Source organism: Cheilinus undulatus, linkage group 10, assembly GCF_018320785.1.
Source record: "Cheilinus undulatus linkage group 10, ASM1832078v1, whole genome shotgun sequence".
Lineage (NCBI taxonomy): Eukaryota > Metazoa > Chordata > Actinopteri > Labriformes > Labridae > Cheilinus > Cheilinus undulatus.
In genome coordinates, this window is record NC_054874.1 from 9550659 (window position 1) to 9571935 (window position 21277).

Genomic DNA, 21277 nt, shown 5'->3' on the forward strand with positions numbered 1-21277 from the left:
GACGGGAGCTTTGCAAGATGGATTCGCCAGTGAGAAACACGGAAACGGGCGTATCCATCTGCTTTGCAAGGTTATAGTAAGGTAAAGTGAGGTTTAGAAATTTGTGTTTAAAAATCCGTTGTTCTATTTAACAGCACATGGGGAATATTTACAAAATGATATTTTTATAGGGGGCTAATAATTTTATCTTTATCTGTAACTTTTTTACATCCAGTTTCCCTCTTTAGATTAAGCTGACTTGATATTCAGGATGTCCTGTTGATTCCCAGTATGTCATTAAATGTCTGTGAATTTTAAAACTACATATAATCTTGTAAGCAGAGCTAAAACGTTGTCAATAATGATAACTAAAACAAGTCTGACTGGATTTGAACTGCCATTTAAAAACCTTTCATTTCAGGGTAAACTTGGTTTGTGTATGTTAAGTTGTATTTTCAAAAGCTGTTGATTTTATAATCAAACAAATAAAATGTATCATGCTGGTGCTGTGTTAAAGCTGTCCAGTTTCTATGTTCAGACACGTTGTCAGCTTTTGTTTTTTGGCTGATTTTTTTTTTCTTATTCACAAAATGTTGTGCATGAAGAGGAACTCTCATGATCATATACAGCATGTTGTTTCTTTGACTTAATCCAGCAGAGGGCTCAATAATCAGTACTGGACCGTGAAATGTGCAAGAAACTGATAATACATGGTTAGTCTCTCAATACAGTGGTTCTCAAATGGTGGGTTGGGACTAAAAGTAGGTTGTGAAAAAATCCCTTGAAAAAAAATGTGGCAAAAACTCTGATGTATGGAAGCCTTATGTGGACATTTTACTGTTTTCTTAAAATTATGGGTAAATTTTAGCTGTTTTCTCCAGATATTGCCCTATCTCATTTGCTCTGAATAACAAAGCTGGGTTACCCATAGTGATGAGGCAATAAAAACTTATCTAAAATAAAAAAAAGAAAACTAGACTGTCAGATGGATAGATACTTGATAAATCCAAAGAAAATTCCAGTCCCAACCTACAAGTATTCTCTTCAGATTATTGAAGCCACAAAACAAGTACAAAGTCATTCAGTTTGGAGTGTTTTGAATGGAATGTTTGGGATGTTATGGAACATGTTTTGTCCCTTTTCTCAATAATCGTTGATAATTATCTTCTCATTCTTTCATTCACACATCTAATAGAAATATGCAGACAAAAATGAAGGTTGGCATTTAAATTTGAAATTTAAAGTCTGCTGTTTAAGTGTGGGAAATAAACTGATGTTACTTGCAATTGATCATTCCTCCTGTCAAATTTTCCCTTTTATTAAGGTTTTATGTAGGAATTATTTTTCCAAGTAAGACTTAAAAGAGCCACGAGCCATTACAAAAAGGAGCGACATGTGGCCATCACATCATTTAATGGGATTTGCAAACACGGAAGACGCAAACAAACAAAAATACATAACTTTTACATCGATAACTATATTCCCCATTAATGTGCCAATCGTGATGTACGCTGGGTACCGTAGTTTGTTGACACAATTGGCGTTAATCGGGGAACGACATTAAAACTACAGTTCCCATGAAACGTAGCGCGGGTTGAAGACGGAAGTACGTGAGTTTTCGTGGTGGAAAAAAGTTCTCATAAGTTGTTTTTATGCCAGAGTAAAAAAAAGTCACGTTTCTGACGTTTGTCGACTGTAAGGAGATTTATTTGAAGCCGTTTGAAGCCATCAAAGGTAACATTTACTTTACATTATGAAACAGGCGCTACAGCAAACCGCATCACTGTTTTAAGCTAATTCCGGGATTACAGTTGCATCTTTAAAGATTGGTTCGTTTCATAACCGTGGTTTCCTTCAACGGTTTGCAACGGTTACCCGTTTGCGTTCAACTGTTTTTTTTTTGTTTGAGTAGAAGAACACGTGCGGATAATAGCAGCTAACCAGACAGCACAGCATTTGTTTTGAGGTTTATTTGGCTGTTGGACTGCATAAATCTCTGGTGAAGTTAAACGTCTTTAGCTTAGCTCCATCAGCGCAGGCAGTGCCAGCGTAGCTAAGCTCGTTGGCAGCGGTAAGTGGCATTTGCTAAAATTTAGCATCGTTGATCAACGAACAGATAGTCGACAGTTTAGTTGATCCTTTACAGTATCTGCTCGTATTTACTCACTGATAGATTACAAAACATGTTATCATAGTTGCAGAAATTTTGGTTTACTGCATCAGTTCAGTACACTCACTGCATAGCAATGCCAGGCATGCTGCTACTGAGAGCCACACCTCAGTAGGTGAGGAGTTTTTAGTGAAAGGACTCAGGGGCAGCGTGCTTTTGGTATTGTCACCACAGACAAGCTGTTGTGAAAGCACCTCCCTGTCTTACTCATCATGGGAAAGGCGATCCTCTTCAGAAAGAAACAAAACAAAAGGGTCATTGACTGTGAAAATGAACGAATGTTGAATCTGCTGGCTAGAGGCGAAGCAGCATGACACCCATAAAGCATCAGCTTCACACAGAGACAAATATTGTCAGATGAAGGGATGATGCAAGTCTGACCTTTTTAGCAGACACCAGCAACAATGAGTATGTTTATTATTTCGATCATAAATCTCAGATACACTTCGATGAAAATGAGTTTGATGTCTAAACGGACGTTAATATTTCATACACCAGTGGGCGTTATCATTTTTATTCATTCATAGGAATCCATATTTTTAAATGTTAAGATTTTGTAATGTGAAACAGCATGTTTTTTAAAATGCATTATATAAATCTCAGCTCTGCAAAATAAGTTTAGATCATTTTGTAAAATCATGTATTCATTTTTAAAATCATGCCCCCCTACATGCCTGTCTTAACCATGTAGGGGGGGCTCGATCACAGCCCGGTGTGCCACAGCCTGAAGCTGGAGGCAGGTGGGATAGCCAGAATCAAGCTCAACACATTGAACACACACGTGGCTTGCTCAGCAGCCAAGGTCAAGCCTGATGGCATCTCTTTTGTCCAAGCCTTTTCATCCCTGATGATAAACCCAGAAACCGCTGACAGTTTTCAGGTCCACAGCACAACCAGGGGCTCATGCCAACCCTGCTACCTGCCCATGTTGGTACCCTTGACTTCCAGATCAACCCCTTTCTCTGCCCCAAAGGTGTGGACTTTGTTTCTTCAACAGATTATACCCGTGCTGCTGGTAATATTCAAGGACACCTAGAGCACAGCATGGGTTGTGTCAACCCTCCTTCCTGCCCAGTGGTACCCCCAGGCGGGCTTACTTATGATTACAGGCCTAATTTTTTGGCCCAAACATGCCTATAATTTTCTCCTGTTGTAGACTATACAATTGAGAGAGTCAAAGATCAACAAGAGAATAATGGAATAACAGTGCTTCAGTTTGATATCAACCTGATGTTTTTGTCACAGGAATCAGAACCTCGTAAGGATGAGGAAGGAACCAGGCCCAGTTCAGATTGTCACAGTCTCTAAGGAGGATCACTCCTTTGCTTTGGACACGGAGGCTTTAGCCGAGGTTCTTTTAGCTCCTGAGGTCCGAGACAAACATGTGGTGGTGCTGTCGGTGGCCGGAGCCTTCAGAAAGGGCAAGAGCTTCCTGCTCGACTTCATGCTCCGCTACATGTACAGGAAGGTGAGTCGAACTGCAACTGTAACTTCAGGGTCAATCAGTATATGTAGATATACAGTGTAGAGTTGTATATTTATTAGGACTGAAGGATTTTGAAAAAAAAAAAAATATATATAATTGCAGTTGATTTGACTTGTATAACAAATGCAATATGAATTGTGCCAAAGACAATGATCATTTCTATGTCATTCATATTCTGAAAAAAAAAAAAAAAAACGTACAAAAATGTGGAAATTAGGAATTTTTATTAAAAAAATTTATTGGGAAAAAATCAACACTTAAATTTTTGTAGGTGTGTAGAGCAAAATATATCTGCTGCAGTTTTATTTTGTATTAAACTGGTATTTTGATACAGATTTAATTTTATAGAAATCTTGCACTTTCTGTGATCTGAATTTTAAAGTAGGGCGTTTTCAGATTTTATCTAAATTCCAATTAATTGCTCAGCCTTAATACCTATTAGGGATTTAAAGCAGGAAAGGTTACTGCGGGTGATGCTGCCTTGTGTTGAAGGCGTGATAGTCTGGAAAGTGTCCAAACAGACTGAGACCTCATTGCCCTTCCCTTCTTTAACATGTGAACTGACTAGTTTCCTGTTGAGGTAATTAAATATTATATCCAGTGGAGGCGGAGTGAAACATGATGACTTTAGGTACATTTTCAGCTAACATGACTTTTGCCATTAGATTTGATGTACTCAGTAAGAAGTCTTACAGACTTTGGCAGCTGATTTTTTTTTCTTTTTTACCAATTTCAGTTCAAACATGGCTAACATGAAACACATTTATCACCTTCCCAGCGCAGCATTCAAGAAATAGATGTCTGGGTTTTTTATTTTGCTCTAAATGAGCTCTACAATCCATTTATTACTTTTCTGTGCTGTAAATTATGCATAACACTTGGAGTTCCTATAAATAATTCAAAATAAAATGTCTGCTGCGGTAGTGCTATATTCTTCAAGGTAATTGGAGGTACATGACAAGACATGTTTCTAATTTTAGATAAACCCGAGGGTTCAGATCTACAGCAGCAAAGCCGCAGCCTGCCCCTGATTGATTTATAAGAATTAAAATGTGTTTCTGCAGGGCGATGTGAACTGGCTTGGACATGATGATGAGCTGCTGACGGGGTTTTCTTGGAGAGGAGGTTCAGAACCCGAGACGACAGGAATCCAGCTGTGGAGCGAAGTTTTCCCTGTCCAAAAGAGTGATGGGACAGAGGTAGTGCAGTTTTTATTTTTTATTATCTATGGACTAATGTAGGCCTGTGTGATGTTTTCATGTTCATAAATGACAACAAGACAATTAAAAAGTGTTAAGAGCTTTCCTACTGAAAGAAATATAAATGTGTATTTATGAGGGCTGTCAGCATTAATGCTTTAATCATGATTGACTGAGGTCCAAAATTAGTGCATTATATTTTTTTATTGCATCAACTGTATGCTTTTTGTCCCTTTTCGCACACTTTAGTTAGGCCACTGCAACTTCTTCCTGATGTAAAATAAGTCTACTAGTGCTCTTTAAAGTTTCATTCCACCTTAAAAACTCAGACAACTCAGTGGACAAGTCAAAAGCCATCTGCACCATGTTTTATCAAACATTTACCTTTTTCTCTTCCTTAATTTCATTTTCAATCCATAGTAAGCTCCTTTTTTCTGTGGTTAAGCTCATATCATAATCTTAAATCTACCTAAAACCATCATTTATTTTCAAAATAAAAGCAGGTGTATCCGCGCTGGAAGTCTTTCACCTTTTGTGTAAGATAGTACAAAAATCCAGAATAAAACCGAAACAGCTTTAAATGAAAAATAGTAGCTAAATGTTCATAGATGCCCTCATTTTACCTGTTACTTTATTTGCTTTTCTTCACAAGAATGCCCCATATTTTCATTTCCTTTTCTGACCTTTTTTATGAAATGCTATTTAAAAAGTGGGTATAATGAAAGTATAATAAAAATGATCATAAAAGTTTGAATTTACTATATGTAAACCAAGGTTATTATAGTTAACTAAAACTACAATCTAAAAAGATTTTAAACGAACTCAAACCAAAATAGAAACAAGCCCTTACAAAAAACTGAAAACTTACTAAAACTAGACTAAAATAAAATAAAACTGTAGAGGTGATGTCCTTAGTTTTAGTCTTTGACATGAGCATACTGACTAAGGAGAAAAGGTCACGCCTTCCCACTTTCTCCATGCTACAACGGTGTTAACAGGCAACGTGTCAGTTCCCCCTGTTCACACAATAAGAACCCCACCCACACTTATCCATTCTCCACCCCAGCAGAATAACACGCTGTGCCATAGCAGGCAGAGGTAACCTCATAGGGTAAAAACATCGAACAATGATAACTATTCCATAAATTACAGCAAAAAAAAAATTCTACAGCATAACAAAAGTTTGCAGGTGTTACCTTTTCTTCTTTGATGTTTTCATGACCTTGCACCTGAGTGATGTGCATTTAAGTCCCCTCTCTCTAACTGGCAGCCATACAGGCACATTAGGATTTCTATCTCAGGTGTGATGATTTTTATTTTGTATGAGTTAAATACATAAAGTTTTCAATATGTTTTCAACATATCCCCAATCAAAATATCTACTTAACCTTACAGTAAATGTGTTGTGTATATGTTGGGTGAACCCAACCCCTTCCCTAGCCAAGCCTGTGGAGTGTAAACTGGACTGTTCTGATTGGCCAACACACTCTATGGAAATTTTAGGCACTGAGTTATATTCAAATATCAAAATTGAATAAATAAATAGCAAATGAAGAGTAGCTTATTTGAATATATTTTCAATATTGTACGATGTTTTCTTTATCTGGGCCTCTTTTGCCTGACAGATATCCCTATTACTGAAAAAGTAAAACTAATTAAAACAAAACTGAAACAGCATTTTAGTAAAATAAAAACTAACCCTAAATAACAAAGCATCAGTGTAAACTGAAATTGACAAAACAAAGCAAAAATGAAAAAATGAAAAATAAACTAGATGGTTAGAGCAATAGAGAGACGGAGAGATACTTAAGTAAAAAATAAAAAAAATACTATAACCATATTTAAATACAAATGCCAAAAATAGAAAAAAGTGAAAAGCTTTTGCAGGAAAGCACACATTTACCTTTATAAAACTGAAAGCAAAAATAGTTTTAGCCTGTACAAGAAAAACTGTGCAAAAGTTTCAGTGTAAGCAGTGTTTTATTCAGGAAAAAAATGTACGTTTGTAGATAGTTGCAAGATGTGCAATGGTGCAAGAATGCTGACTAGATATAATCAGAAGTATAATGTATGCAAGGATGTGGGTAGATTTACATGAGGTAAATAAGATAACTGATTGGTGCAAGTGTGCATAAGAAGTGAGGCATTTTATCACATCAAGCTTTCTTATTTAAGTCACAGTTACTAATGGAAAATCCTGCACTATTAAATCCTTGACATCAACAGCCAGTGGATGTTGAGCAGCATGTGTTGCCAGAAAAGTTGAGTTTCACAGATGATCATCAATAATGAGAAGTTATAGAAATATGAGAATACCCCTATGTGGGTTGTAATTTATTCAGAAATGAACAAAATATCCTGCAACATTATATCACTAATCAATCACATGTTCTTTGTGTAACACTTCTTAAAAGTGTTTATTTGTAGCTTATGGTTGATTAAAAGTAGTTGGAGTAAAGAAATAAGATAAAAATCAATAAAATTGTGGTCTTGTATGTATCAAAAAATTAATATGTTGAGTTATCAGAGTGAATTTTGTTTTGAAAATAAACAGAGCACCAGAAAATATATATAACAGTAACATTTCGATCAAATCTGTCAAAAATAATGAGATGATCTTGTCAAATATATATATTAATGAATACAATTGGATACAGTTTATAATTTAATGCTTCTTGATTTTTAGAACAAATTTAATGTAAATACAGTGAGGGATATCATTTTGTAGAGTATCCCTTCTAGCCACACCCAGTATTCATGTGCTGTACTTGTCTCTGTTCACCTCTAGGTGGCAGTGTTGTTGATGGACACTCAGGGAGCCTTCGATAATGAGTCCACTGTGAAGGACTGTGCCACAATCTTTGCCCTCAGCACCATGACCAGCTCCATACAGGTAGCTGATTTCTTCTTGTCACTGATTTAAACACGTATTATTATTATGATAACATTATAATCTGTATTGATGCTCTTTCTCTCTCTGCAGATCTACAATCTGTCCCAAAATATCCAGGAGGATGATCTGCAGCAGTTACAGGTCTGTTTGCACTAATATGACAAAAGTTGACATGAAGATTTTTGATTAAAGAAGATTGGTTAAGATTAAAGTTTTATTCACTTATAAGCACATGACATAAGAAATAAGGTCTTACAATAAGACTTTCTACACCAGACAGAGGGTGTTTACAATGATTTCCCTTCTTAACATGAGGCTCTCTTCAGATTTACTTTTCAGTATTTATTTGTCATAATGGCTGCCTTTTCTTTACAGCTGTTCACAGAGTATGGCCGTCTCGCCATGGATGAGATCTTTCTGAAGCCCTTTCAGGTACAAGAAATGTTTGAGAAACTGCTGCTGTGAATCTTTTGAATCTTTTAGATTGAGTTGCTGGATTATGTGTGATGGAATTTTTAACTTTACTTTTTTGTCTCCCTCCACAGTCTCTGATGTTCCTGATCAGGGATTGGAGCTTTCCATATGAGTATGTCTATGGGTTTAAAGGAGGCAATGAGTTCCTGGAAAAAAGACTACAGGTACATTATTTGTCTCATTGACTTCAAAGATGATTATAAACAGACTTATCTGGTATTTCACTTATGCTGGGTTGGTTTTTGAAGGTGAAAGAGGCCCAACATGAGGAGCTGCAAACAGTGAGAGAGCACATCCACTCCTGCTTCACCAAAATTTCCTGCTTTCTGTTGCCTCACCCTGGACTGAATGTCGCCACCTGCCCCTCTTTCCAGGGACAACTCAAAGGTAAGATTCTGTGTTTATAAACTTTCTTTTAACTTTGAAAATGTCGGAATTTACCTTTGTTTTCAGTTCACCCAGAGTCCTCCCAGGGAAAAAAGTTTTAACTGAATCTTTTTGTCAGATGTGGCCCCGGAGTTCAGAGAGCAGCTGCAGAGCCTGATCCCAAAACTTCTTCACCCGGATCGTCTGTGTGAGAAAGAAATCAACGGGAACAAAGTCACCTGTCGGGGTCTGCTCGAGTTCTTTAAGGTGACATCTCCACTGAAGTTTTCCTGGCCACTGAAGAAGATCTTCATTTCTAAATTGTTTTTTTTTTCTTAACAGGCTTACATCAAGATTTACCAAGGAGAGGACTTACCAGAGCCAAAGACTATGCTCCAGGTAATCACCGTTGTTTATTTTTTAATATTAATTTGTATTGGTATGTAGATCCTAAACTAAGTACCACACAAGACACTAATAGCCCAGACTCATTTGCAGCCATGTCCTTGCCTCTGACATGGCGTGCTCTTAAGAGCATGTTTTCTGTTTTCATGTAAAAAAGATGTTCTGTGGTCATGGTGTGTGGACGGTATTATTTTTGTAGATGGAAGAACCTCCCTTTCAAAAAAATATCTGCCTATGTGTGGACCAGATACAGATAATCCGCTTAAAATTTACTTAGTGAAAGTGCTGGTCTACGAATTTACTCAAGTAAAAGTAAGGAGTATTTGATTTAAAGTTTACTTTAAATTCTTTAGAACTGAGAAGCTACTGAGGAGTTGTACAGTAAAATTTGATCTTTCCTTATTGGCAAGGACAGCAAGAGAATTGATCTCTTACCAGGTTGTTCAGGTGAAGTCACACCTCTTATAATTAAGTTAAAAACAACAACAAACAAAATTTTTAAAAATGTGTTAAATATTTTACAAAAAGACAGAACTGCAGTAACTCGGCCTCACAGCAAGGCAATGTATATTAATGAGAAATATGCACTTTGCATCCCGTAGGAACACCTTAAGTCATAGGTGGGAACTCTGACTCACTGGTTAACTTCTTTCATGGTGCAAATATGTCTCACATCAGAAACATGAATAGAAGCAGCAATCAGCTGTTTTGTATGTGCTAGTGTGTAGTCTGGTCAACAGAGGTGAAAAAGTACAAGAGTATGCAGTATGTAAAAGTTAAAAGTAAAAGTAGTTGCTCTTGTTAAAACTTATTTAAGTAGAAGTAAAAGTACAGATTTCAAAATGTACTCAAAAAAGTATGAGTACCCAAAAAAGCTACTTAGATACAGTGATTTGAGTAAATGTAATAAGTTACTTTCGACCCTGGTGTAGACAAAACATGAGTCTTTTAAAATACAGAAATGACAAGGGGATAGGTTTTGTATCACCCCCCAAAAAAAAGATCATTTAAAGGAGAGGATCCAAAATGCTGCAGACAGTGTGGGGATCAGGAGGCCAGTCACTGGCACATATTTTGAGAATGTCTGCCAATTAAAATATTTTGGTCAAAACTTCATAATTTATTAGAGGGCATATTAAATAAGAGTTGCTTTTGATTTGTGCAATTTGTTTAAATTTTTTAAAGGTTTATTTTTCTGGATTTTTGTACCTTTATTGATAGAGGTGGACAGTGGATAAAGCAGAAAACAGGGACAAGAAAGTGGGGAGAGACATGTGGGAAAGGGCCACAGGCTGTATTCAAACCCGAGCCACCTGCATACATGGGGCATGCCTTAAACCTCTAGGCACTATGCGCCCCGCACTTCATTTTTTTTTTGAAATAGTTGACTTATGTCCAGGACATTTTAATGTTTGCTTATTTAACAATGTCATGTTGGCTGGTAAGAAGATAACAACTAGACATTGGCTGAATCCTGACCCCCACCCCCCACCCCGGAAGAACAGTGGGAGGATGTACCCCCCATTCCAAGTTATTATGCAAACAGTATTTTTCCCGATATTCGATTTTCCTAAACAGTCCATGCAAATGACAGTATAATTTTCAAGTCATCAACCATTTGAGCATAATTCAAATTTTAGTGAACAAACCTCCTAATGATAACCTTTTTAATTTTTTTTCAAAAATAAAAAAAAAATACTGTCCCAAATTATTATGCACAACAGAGTTTCAAAAAATGTTATCAGTTGTAAAGAACTGAAAATGGTCATTTGTTGAATTTGCGGCATTAGGAGGTCATATTTACTGAAATCAAAAGCTATTTCAATCAAAAACATCTTAACAGGCGAAGTTACATGTTAACATAGGAGCCCTTTGATATCTCCTTCACAATTCTTGCATCCATTGAACTTGTGAGTTTTTGAAGAGTTTCTGCTTGAATTTCTTTGCAAGATGTCAGAATAGAACTGCCTCCCACCCTCATAAATCTTTAGCTTGAGGATGCTCCAAAGGTTCTCAAGAGGGTTGAGGTCAGGGGAGGATAGGGGCCACACCATGAGTTTCCCTCCTTTTATGCCCATAGCAGCCAGTGACACAGAGGTATTCTTTTGCAGCATGAGATGGTGCATCATCATGCATGAAGAAAATTTTTTTACAGAAAGCACGGTTCTTTTTTTCTGTACCATGGAAGAAAGTGGTCAGTCAGAAACTCTAGATACTTTCCCAAGGGCATTTTCACACCGTCAGGGACCCGAAAGGGGCCTACCAGCTCTTTCCCCATGACTCTGGCCCAAAACATGACTCCACCGCCTCCATGTGGACGTCGCAGCCTTGTGGGGACATGTTGGCCATCCACCATCCATCCACTACTTCATCAGTCTGCACCATTCAGGTTTAAACAGCACTCATCAGTAAACAAGACTGTTTGAAAATGAGTCTTCATGTATTTCTGGGCCCACTGCAGCTGTTTCTGCTTGTGAGCGTTGGTTAGGGGGTGGCTGAATAGTAGGTTTATGTACTACTGCAAGCCTCTGGAGGATCCTACACCTTGAGGCTGGTGGGACTCCAGAGGCACCAGTAGCTTCAAATACCTGTTTGCTGCTTTGTAATGGCATTTTAGCAGCTGCTCTCTTAATCCGATGAATTTGTCTGGCAGAAACCTTCCTCATTATGCCTTTATCTGCACGAACCCTTCTGTGCTCTGAATCAGCCACAAATTTCTTCACAGTACGATGATCACGTTTAAGTTTTCATGAAATATCTGATGTTTTCATACCTTGTCCAAGGCATTGCACTATTTGACGCTTTTCAGCAGCAAAGAGATCCTTTATCTTTCCCATATTGCTGAAACCTGTGGCCTGCTTAATAACGTGTAACGTCCTTCTTAAGTAGTTTTCCTTTAATTGGGCTCACCTGGCAAACTAATCATCACAGGTGTCTGAAATTGATTTCAGTGATCCAAGGAGCCCTGAGACACAGTACCATCCATGAGTTTCATTAAAAAACAAAAAGTTGAATGTTTATGACACTAAAATCCAATTTGCATAATAGTTTGGAGCACAGTTTAGTTAATGAAATCTATGTTATGGAAAAGGGTTACCTTCTCACTTCATTTACAAGTGGACAGATTTCTTCTGGGTGAAAAAAGAAACCGTATTGAACTTTCCCAGCTCCCAAATGTAAATTAACATGGCTTCACGGTCCTCTGTAAAGACAATATATAGTTAGGAAGTAAAAAGTTTGAACCAAAAAAGAAGGGAAAATGGGAATATTGTGAAAAACAGTTAAGACACATATGAACATAATATACTGTGGACCTTTTTTTTCTCTGTAAAAATATGGCTGTTTGATCTGTAAAATGTTCTTAACCTTTCCCCGAATAAAGAATTAATAGTTATAATAATAGAAATACGATAGTGATCCCCTACTTTATTTTCTGCAGGTAAAGTATTTTATATGTTTAAAGCTGTTTGTACAAGCATGAATTATACAAAGGCATCCTACAGTTTTTATTAGAAGATCCCCCTTCACATGTCAAGAGACTTCTGGAATTAATATGAATGAATGAGTGAACTGTTCTAGATAACTTCAGATAATATGTGTTAAATTTGTATATTATAAAGTTAAAATAGAAAAGCACTCGGAGAGCGCAGACCTCCACCATTAGCCCTATCTCTGAAGAATCCTTTAAAAAATTCCTGGATCCAGACGGTGATCCAGATCACTCCGAAATTCTAATCAGTTCTTCTTTATGCCATTTCTGACATTTCCTGAAAATTTCATCAAAATCCATCCTCAATTTTTTTGAGTTATGTTGCTAACAAACTAACTAACAAACTAAAAAACCCTGCTGATCACATAACCTCCTTGGCGGAGGTAATAAGTGATGTTAACTCCACCACCAGGCTTTTTTTGTCCTTTCATCTAGGTTGGTAAATAGTTTAGACTCGCTTGTTGGTTTCTCACTTGAACATTATTTGTCTCACCAGGCAACAGCAGAAGCCAACAACCTGGCAGCTGTGGCAGCAGCCAAAGATCAGTATTACAAGAACATGGAGAAGGTTGGTTAATCTATACGGCAAAGATGTTGCATTAATTCTCTTCTTTTTGTTTGTGATCATTTACTAACAGAGCAAGGCTGAATATTGCAGTTATAAGTATAACGGTGTCTACATGATACTTTTTTGTCTGTTTTGCTCTCTAAGGTGTGTGGGGGAGATTTGCCGTATGTGGCTCCTGAATCTCTGGAGGAAAAACATCACTTTAACTTCAAAGAGGCTGTCCACACCTTCTCCTCCACCAAGAAGATGGGTGGACAGGAGTTTTGTGACCGTTACCTGGCTCAGTTGGAGAGCGAGCTAGAGGAAATGTGGGCGTCATTCAGCAAGCACAATGAGGTAGGAGACAGTCCTATAAACATTACATATAGGGGCCTATTCTTATGGCGTAAAGCTTGTTTTCTTAAGCATGAGGCACAAAATGCAATAGGTCTGAAATCAGCAAGGCATTTTTGTCCACTTAACTGCCACTCACTGGATATTTTCTCTTATATGGTTGTGTGTGAAAATCCCTGTAGATCAGCAGTTTCTGAAACACTCAGACCAACAACCATGGCACATTCAAAGTCATTTAAATCCCCTTTCTTCCTATTCTGACGCTTAGTTCTAAAGTTCAAGAAGAACTTCAAGAAATCATCTCGACCACATCTACATTGGCCCTAAGTTGCTGCCATGTGATTGGCTGATTAGCTTGTTGTGCTAATAAGCAATTAAACAGGTGTACCTTATAAAATGGCCAGTGAGTGTATAAGTATCACATGCAGTTATTTTGCTAATATCACAATTTGTAAGTTGTTCTTAACCTCTTTTTTTCTCTTTGCCATAAAGTCCAAAAATCTCTTCAGTGCTTTCCGGACACCGGCAGTGCTGTTCGTCCTGGTGTGCCTCCTCTACGTGCTGTCGGGTATCCTTCTCTTTGTCGGCCTCTCTACCTTTGCCCTGGTGTGTGACTGCACCCTCGGCGTGGTCATGATGGCCATGCTGACGTGGGCCTTCATCCGCTACTCTGGTCGGTACCAGACTGTGGGAGGAGCCATTGACCAGGCCGCGGGTGTCGTCCTGGAGCAGGTGAGAAGATGAGGCTTTGTGGCAGTATTCTGTTATTTTTCTCTGGTGTTTGTGCCGTTTAGTGGTAGTAGATGTTTTTGTTAGTGAAGCTTTTTTAAACTGCAGTAACCAATACTAGCCAGTAGTCACTAGAGGGAGCTGTTGATGTTTGGCAGAGGTGAGAGGAGTAAGAGAAATCAGCAGTAGTGTCCTTTTAGATCTTAGTGCCTGTTGCTTTGCAACTTTCATTGAATATTTGAATATTTCTACTCAGAATTTACATTTTCATCCCCAAAGTGCCCAAAAGAGGTTAGTTTTTCTTTCAAATTAAGCAACAGATAAAACAAAAACCCTTTGTAAAGTTTGGATGCTCCTGCTAAAGTAACAGCAGGTGAAGACACTTATCAAGCATGTACAGTAAATGTCCCTTTGATTCTGTGTTGTAGATAGAAATTAGAAATTAATTGAATTGAAATTGAAAATTTTAACATCAGGACCTGTACATGTATTGTATACATTCAGGGTGTTTGTGACCAAAAATGCCCAGATGAAACTCTTTAAACCAAATTTTTGTTCATGCAGCCATTGCAGTAAATAAAACATGCATTTTATGATTTTAGGCTTTTATTCTGGAGTCATTGCTTCAGGCTTGCAGTTTTTCCTGTTTGCCACCAAATGTCAGCCATTTTCCCAAATTTGGTATGGGGGAAATTGCATGGTTTTTCATGGTTTTCTATGGGGGCACTATTGTAAAACTTTATAAAAACCTTAATTTTATTTAGTGTATAATATTTTATTTTTTGTATTTAACAAACATAACATATGTGTTTGTTTGTTTATTTCAACTAACAATAATAAAACAATATTTGATAGTTGTTATCAGGTATGATCAAGGTTAAAAAATAATGCAAAAGAAGTAGAAAAAAACAATGTATAAAACTTCTATAAATGTATGCTTCCATTTTTGCTACTTACACCCTAAGTGAAACAGTTAATTAAAATAATAAAATTAAAAGCAAAATACTGATACTGATACTGATGCATAGAAGCATATATTATTGATCATTATAAACATAAATAAAATCCAACTTGTATGACAAGTATAAAAATATTTATCTATTTACATTACAAGCATCAGGGTTTCTTTGCACTTAGACTTGCATTAAATGGGTTAAATTGCTAAAAAAAAAGAAATAAAAGAAATGTATGATCAGGGCTTGATCTTTATTTTAAAAAATGAATTCTTAAAAACAATGTCATTTTTTTACTGTTATTTATGTATGGCGTCAGTATTTGGCACCTTACTCCATGAGTATAACTATTCATTTAAATTTTAACATACTCAAGGCTGTGATAAGCCTACTGTTACTGTTAGTTGTGTTTGGCATCAATATTTTGCTACGTACTCTATGAGTGTAACAATTTGTTTGAATTTTGAAATAAGAAAAGTCATTTATTTAATGTGTCTTATTACTTTCAAGGAAATTCAATTTGCATGTAGTTTATGAAAAAAAACTTTCTTGTGTTTTTATTTGAAAAACATCATTTTTGCACTAAAACCAGTATAGAAAGGGTTAAATTCCTAAAAAAATAATAGTAATATTTGATATTTATGAAGAGGCCTTATACTGATTAAAATGAATGCAAATGAATGTAGAAATAGAATACAGTAATGTTTATTATTTTTTTATTTAATTTATGTATGTTGCCATTTTTGACTCCTTACACCCTGAGTGTAACAATTTCTTTTATGCCAGCAGAGGGTAAAGAAATAAATCACTTTAGTTGTGTCATGTCGCAAATCTCTGATCTGCACTGCGCTTTAGATGACAGTCATTTTCATAATTGCATGCACCGTGACTTTAAAGTCTCCTCTAGAGTTAAAAAGGTAATGTAATTGTGAAAAGGTAATTACAAGAGTAATGCTACACTTGCTGTAGTTCATCATGAGAACCTTTGATGCTCTCAGTATTTTTTTTACAGGAAATCCAACAGAAGTAGCTGAATGGAGAATAAAATTGTAGAAATAAAGACAAAAATTGTCTGTAAAGGTTCTCATTCCTCCAGACCATATTTATCCAAATCTTGGTCCAGAGGGGGCATACTGTGCTCAGTTGAGGCTTCTTCAGAGCTAAAAGTCACCTTTGTCAGCAATCCAAGCAACACTTACACTCTAGATCACATGACCAAACATGATGCGACCCTAGCAAACCTGAAAGTACCCAAGAGGACACGCCCTCAGGGAAGTAGGTCACAGCTCTCAGGTAACCCACCAGATCATTCACATATGAAGAGTCAACAGAGGCTTTATTTCTAGCCCTGGCCACAGTCACTTTTAGAACTGAAGAAGCCTTTTGGAGGAGAGGTCAAATGTCTTCAAGAACCTCAATCAAGTCCAGTTAGACCCCTTTGGACCAAGGTTTGGAAAGAGAGAAGATTAAACGCTTGCCATTTCATTATGTCAGTTCATTTAGCATGAATCAGGTCTAAACATTATGTATAGATTAATATGAAAGTGACTGAAATTTTTGCAGACAGCACCACCAATTCAGATAATGAAAGGTGTGGGAGGACAGGGTTCTCCACCCATCAGCTAAAACTCCACCTGAAGGTTAGCCAATGTGGGAAACTTGCAGAGCAAAATAAGATTTTTGTGTAAGTACATATAATCCCTCACAGGTATAGCTGAGGCAGGTGTGTTTGCCTCTCTGGATTACGTTTCTGTTGCTATGAACTGCACCCTGTTTAAAGTTTCAAATCACAAAGTATTTGTTTTAAAAAATCCCTTCAGTAAAAGAACTGGTTTCTTAAGACAACATTTAGCCTTTAGCTTCTGTATTGCTTACAAGAGTTACATACGGAGCGTTAAAATGGACGCAACTGGATCCAGCATTATTACAGCACAGGTAGTAAATGAAACCCAAGACTGCAAGAGTCTGAAGCCTGTTCAGAGTTCATTCTCAGGTTCACTTCTGCTACTAGGAGGAAACCAGAAGTGGTTTTTGTATCGAAACTGCTCTGCCTGGCAGGGTTAAAAAAAAAGAAGCATGAAGCTTGGAGAGTTCGGTGAGTTAAAAAAAAGCAAAGAGGAGCGGAAGTTGGTGAATTGTCAGAGGACGTGTTCAGTAAAATGACTCTCTTTTCTTTTTGTTTCCTGTACTTTCTTTCAGGCCACTGTGGTGTTGAACAAGTCAAGAGGAGCGAGCACCGTCGACCTGAAGAAATCCAGTTAGAGGACCTCTGAACCTTCGTAATCTTGATACAATGCAACCAGCACACACAAGCACACATTCAGCACTTAAAGCCTTATCATGCCTCCCATTGGAACTAAACATGCAGCTATACTACATTGTTACAAGGTAAAAATATGATGCCAACTCACCAGCATCTTTATTATGCACAATAAATTCCAGGTTGATGTTAAGGTGACTGGATTTACTAACGCAGGGAGTCTAAGCAACCAAATCCCTCTAAGACTTCATGACTTTAATTGATACTGCCATTATTTTACAAGTTTACAAAAGGTCTCAAAGACGAGTCAGTGTTTACCTTTAAACTTACACAACACTTAAATGTTTCCTCTTCAGCTGAGCATATCTAAACGTTGCTTTACATCGTTCAGACAGGAGCAGTCAGGGTGATTTTCAAACAGTGCTTCTGCAGTGTACCTTTACATAACTACCTTGAAAACTGCTGGCTTTAAAGCTCAAACATTTATACATGTTTCTTTGTGGCTATATTTTTTACTTTGTGGCCTTAAAGACATTCCATTCTGTTTGTTTTGCTTCATATTTCATACAACTCTGCATTTCTTAAAAGGTGAACTTTTACTGCTTTAAAGGAGGGCAGAATACGCACTTTCTAATTCGCTCAGTAGGTTTTGGTAGCTGAGTTTAGTTGAAGTTTATTTGTTTCAGATGCTTTGAGGTTTCTACTTCATGGAGATGTGTTACACTTTTTTATATTCGGATATTGTATAGCACACCCTTTTATGGATATCATACATGGGGACCTTTGGTGTGGACATTTTTCCTACTCCAAAGATAAAGCTTGATTAAGGTACTCAGAGGTGTAGGGCGCTTGCCAATATGATACTAGTAACCAGCCAGCCAAAGAGTTAGCATTGATCTTGCACTTATACCCATTTAGACAGATCCAGTAAGAAACAAAAGTATGCAGTGTAAACTTGAAGGTGCTTTTCCTACAAAAGTCTTAGCAATGGATTTCTGCAGAAAACACAGTTTAATTGTATGATACAGAAATTAGAAGCAGCTTAGATAAAATCATAGGAAATAAGCAGTAGAAGCCAAAAATAGGACTAAGTAGATTTTCTTCTTCAGGTCTTGTAAACTTTAAGAATTGTATTTTACAGATTCTGGACCACTTTCACTCGTCTTATTATAAATTAGAAAAGGAAGGCCTAATAACACATTAGAACCTCCAGGAACTATTCCATGAGGTCATGCTTTAAGTGACTGTTCATAGGCTTTTCAGCATAGATACTCACTCTGCAGAAATGTTCGAGAGTAATGTGCTGTAAAAATTTAATGTTGATCTTTTTGAAAAATATGCTGTTTCTAGTTTAAAAAAGACAGGTATTAATAGCTTTGGTCCAGCTTGAAACTGATTCAGAGATTTGCTTTAGATCACTTTTATGTTGTAGTTAACACTACATTTAACAAAATTATTTGCAGTGAGGGAAAATAAATCATTTGGGCTGATTTGCTTCCCAAATCCCTGTTTAACTACAGCAATTTATCCAATCAAAGTTTTCCCCAAACAAATCACAGGGATTTAGAATGGTGGACTGCACGATGGATTTATTAGGTTTTATTTCTTCATTGTGGAGGCCAAACAGGGCTTCTCAGGCTAACTCTGAATGAATCAGGCAGCTGATTATTTTCATTCATGACCTTCGTCACTAAATATGATGAAATGCCGGTTCTTAACAAACATTTTATGAAAGGAGTGACATGGCAGGTTTGTAAATCAGGCGTTTTAAACTACTAAAGATCTGGTCACCCGAGTCTGAAATTAGCATCCTGTGTTCTGTAATCATTTTGTATTGTGCATTAAGACATAGTCACTTTATTGAATTGCCTTATTGTCTTTTATAAATATGTTGTGGAAAGAAACACAAGATGATGTCCATGTAGGCTGCCATTTTTGTGCAGTGCATCCTGGGTAGTTATTTCATCAGGCTGCATTTTTTCTTGCTATGTAGTTGTATCCCAACACCTTTTTCATTTTAAAACAAAGTGCAGTTCAGCACAGAGGACTTTAAAGAAGTAGTATCTGTCATGTAGATTAATGTGAGTATGTTCAACAAGATATGGAAAGAAGAACAGTGCAGCCTGATTACAGCACTACCCAGAATGCATTGCACAAATGGCAGCCTACTTCAGAAATTATCCTTAGAATTGTGCTTAAGTTAGTAATGTAGTGTTTTTTGTGTATACAACATATAAAAGACTTTGAGGTTAATTTAATGCACTTCTGAACATGTAGGGCTCCTTTTAAAACACTCAATGCATTGACTTAAGGCTGTTTACCTTAGGGATGCATGATATTACCGGCATGATACCTGTATTGGCAGATATGAACATTTCTGGAGTTGTGAGGCTAGACCAACAGACCTACGTCAGCTGAAGCCTTTTTCTTTGTTCATTCTTGTTCCTAAAACTCTAAAGTGTATTCTAAAGACTGAAGTTTGTCTTTGTTCATACTTCAACTTTAAATTGTGTTTTTAGGACTGGAGTTTACAATCTGAACTACATTTATATATTAGTTTGATTTTGGTATTGGTTAAAATGACTTTGTAAATATTTACATGTATTATATCACCAAAAAAGACCAGATCTTGCATCCCCATCTTAACCTTGTTTTAATATCACAGTGATTCCACAATACTGCAAGTCATGACAATACAGGGCCAAACCAGAAATAAAAGTAATCGGTGATAACACTCCCTCTATTTACAAAGTTTTTGACTTTCATATAATAACACATTCCATGTCTGTCCTTTTCCACAAGAGGAGGAACCTTTAAGATGTTTTACAAGCATTTCTTTTGCACTTTCCCTCCTCTTTGGTGCTTTTTTTTGCACACAGCTCATTCCAAAATAAATAAAGTGCATGCAATATTGTAGTAACAGTAATGTACTCATGTCTTGCAGGGCTATGGTGGCCTTGACTTGAGAAATGCTGGTTTTATAAAGAATAAAAGAGCTTGAAACTGTTGAATCTTTCAAATGTGTTGCCACTTGTTTTGTTGTTCTGTTTCTCTTTGATGGGTTGGTTTTCTTGATAAAGGGAGAAAACATAACTTGTTTATAAAGATATTAGAATAAAATACAGAGAGCAAGGCAAATTAAAAGGACAGCAATCACTCAGCTTTAAACAGAACTGAAAGGAGGATGTCGTGTCGTTTGAGGTCTCCTGCGATACAAATCCATCAGCAGTTTCCCAATGACCCCTGACAAGTACTATGTAAAAAGATCATGGTGAAAACCACATAATAAAACTACTGATTTAATACACATTTGAAAATGGTTTTTATACCATTCATAGATTTTATTTTTAGTTCCATGCTTTAGAAATGTACCCTGATCTACTTTACTATTTGGCTCAGATTAAATTCATGTTATTAAATACCAGAAAAACCCTACTCTAGGGATTACACAATAAAGTGCAGACAGTTGCAAAGTGTGATAAATATGAATAAATTGTTAAGAAAGAATAAATCACTATTAAAAATATGGTGTGATTAGGTCCCAGACTGTGGAGATATGGGATTGCCATTGATTGCAAAATCTAATCTTTCTATCTCTCTGCATTGAGATTGCCTCCAACGATGACAAGCCTCATTTATCCAGCAAACACCATCACACTGCCTGCACCAAAAGATGTTACTCTATCAGAACCTAATGTTCCTCCACAGGTTCAGGTTCCAGTGTGCATGTAGCCGACATCGGTGCGAACAGGCCTGACACTGGAGGGTCATGGCAGGCGTCCTGACAGACCTGAGACTAGAAGTTGGCTGCGTGTTGCCTGTTCTGGATTGTCTGGGAAGAGAGACATCAGCCATATTGTCCTGCAAACCTTGACTGCAAATCTGTAGCTCTGGGTTAGGAAATAGTCTTCTTGGGGTTTTATTTCCTTGGGAGGCCCACTTCGCAGCCTATCTCTTACATCCCCTGTTATA

The 21277-nt window shown here is 37.0% G+C and overlaps 1 protein-coding gene across 2 annotated transcripts; it reads left to right on the top strand.

Moving 5' to 3' along the window:
- Positions 1 to 1578: 1578 nt before the first annotated feature.
- Positions 1579 to 20325, top strand: atl3 (atlastin 3). 2 transcript variants are annotated; one of them, XM_041797379.1, is made up of 14 exons: positions 1579 to 1713; positions 3395 to 3617; positions 4700 to 4834; positions 7623 to 7727; positions 7818 to 7868; positions 8103 to 8159; positions 8273 to 8365; positions 8450 to 8588; positions 8707 to 8834; positions 8910 to 8966; positions 12959 to 13030; positions 13175 to 13366; positions 13856 to 14095; positions 17245 to 20325. In XM_041797379.1, exons 2-14 carry the CDS (start codon positions 3414 to 3416, stop codon positions 17305 to 17307), a joined length of 1536 nt encoding a protein of 511 aa, XP_041653313.1. In that variant the 5' UTR covers positions 1579 to 1713; positions 3395 to 3413; the 3' UTR covers positions 17308 to 20325. The 2 variants fall into 2 exon arrangements, with proteins under 2 accessions (XP_041653313.1, XP_041653312.1); XM_041797378.1 differs by lacking the exon at positions 1579 to 1713 and adding an exon at positions 1802 to 2050.
- Positions 20326 to 21277: the final 952 nt, after the last annotated feature.

Excerpts from the sequence above, each read along its gene's own strand:
- atl3 (XM_041797379.1), top strand. The coding sequence starts at position 3,414 with ATGAGGAAGGAACCAGGCCCAGTTCAGATTGTCACAGTCTCTAAGGAG. Across the intron at positions 8,589-8,706 it reads TTTCCAGGGACAACTCAAAG|ATGTGGCCCCGGAGTTCAGA; the intron begins GTAAGATTCTGT and ends TCTTTTTGTCAG. Across the intron at positions 8,835-8,909 it reads GTCTGCTCGAGTTCTTTAAG|GCTTACATCAAGATTTACCA; the intron begins GTGACATCTCCA and ends TTTTCTTAACAG.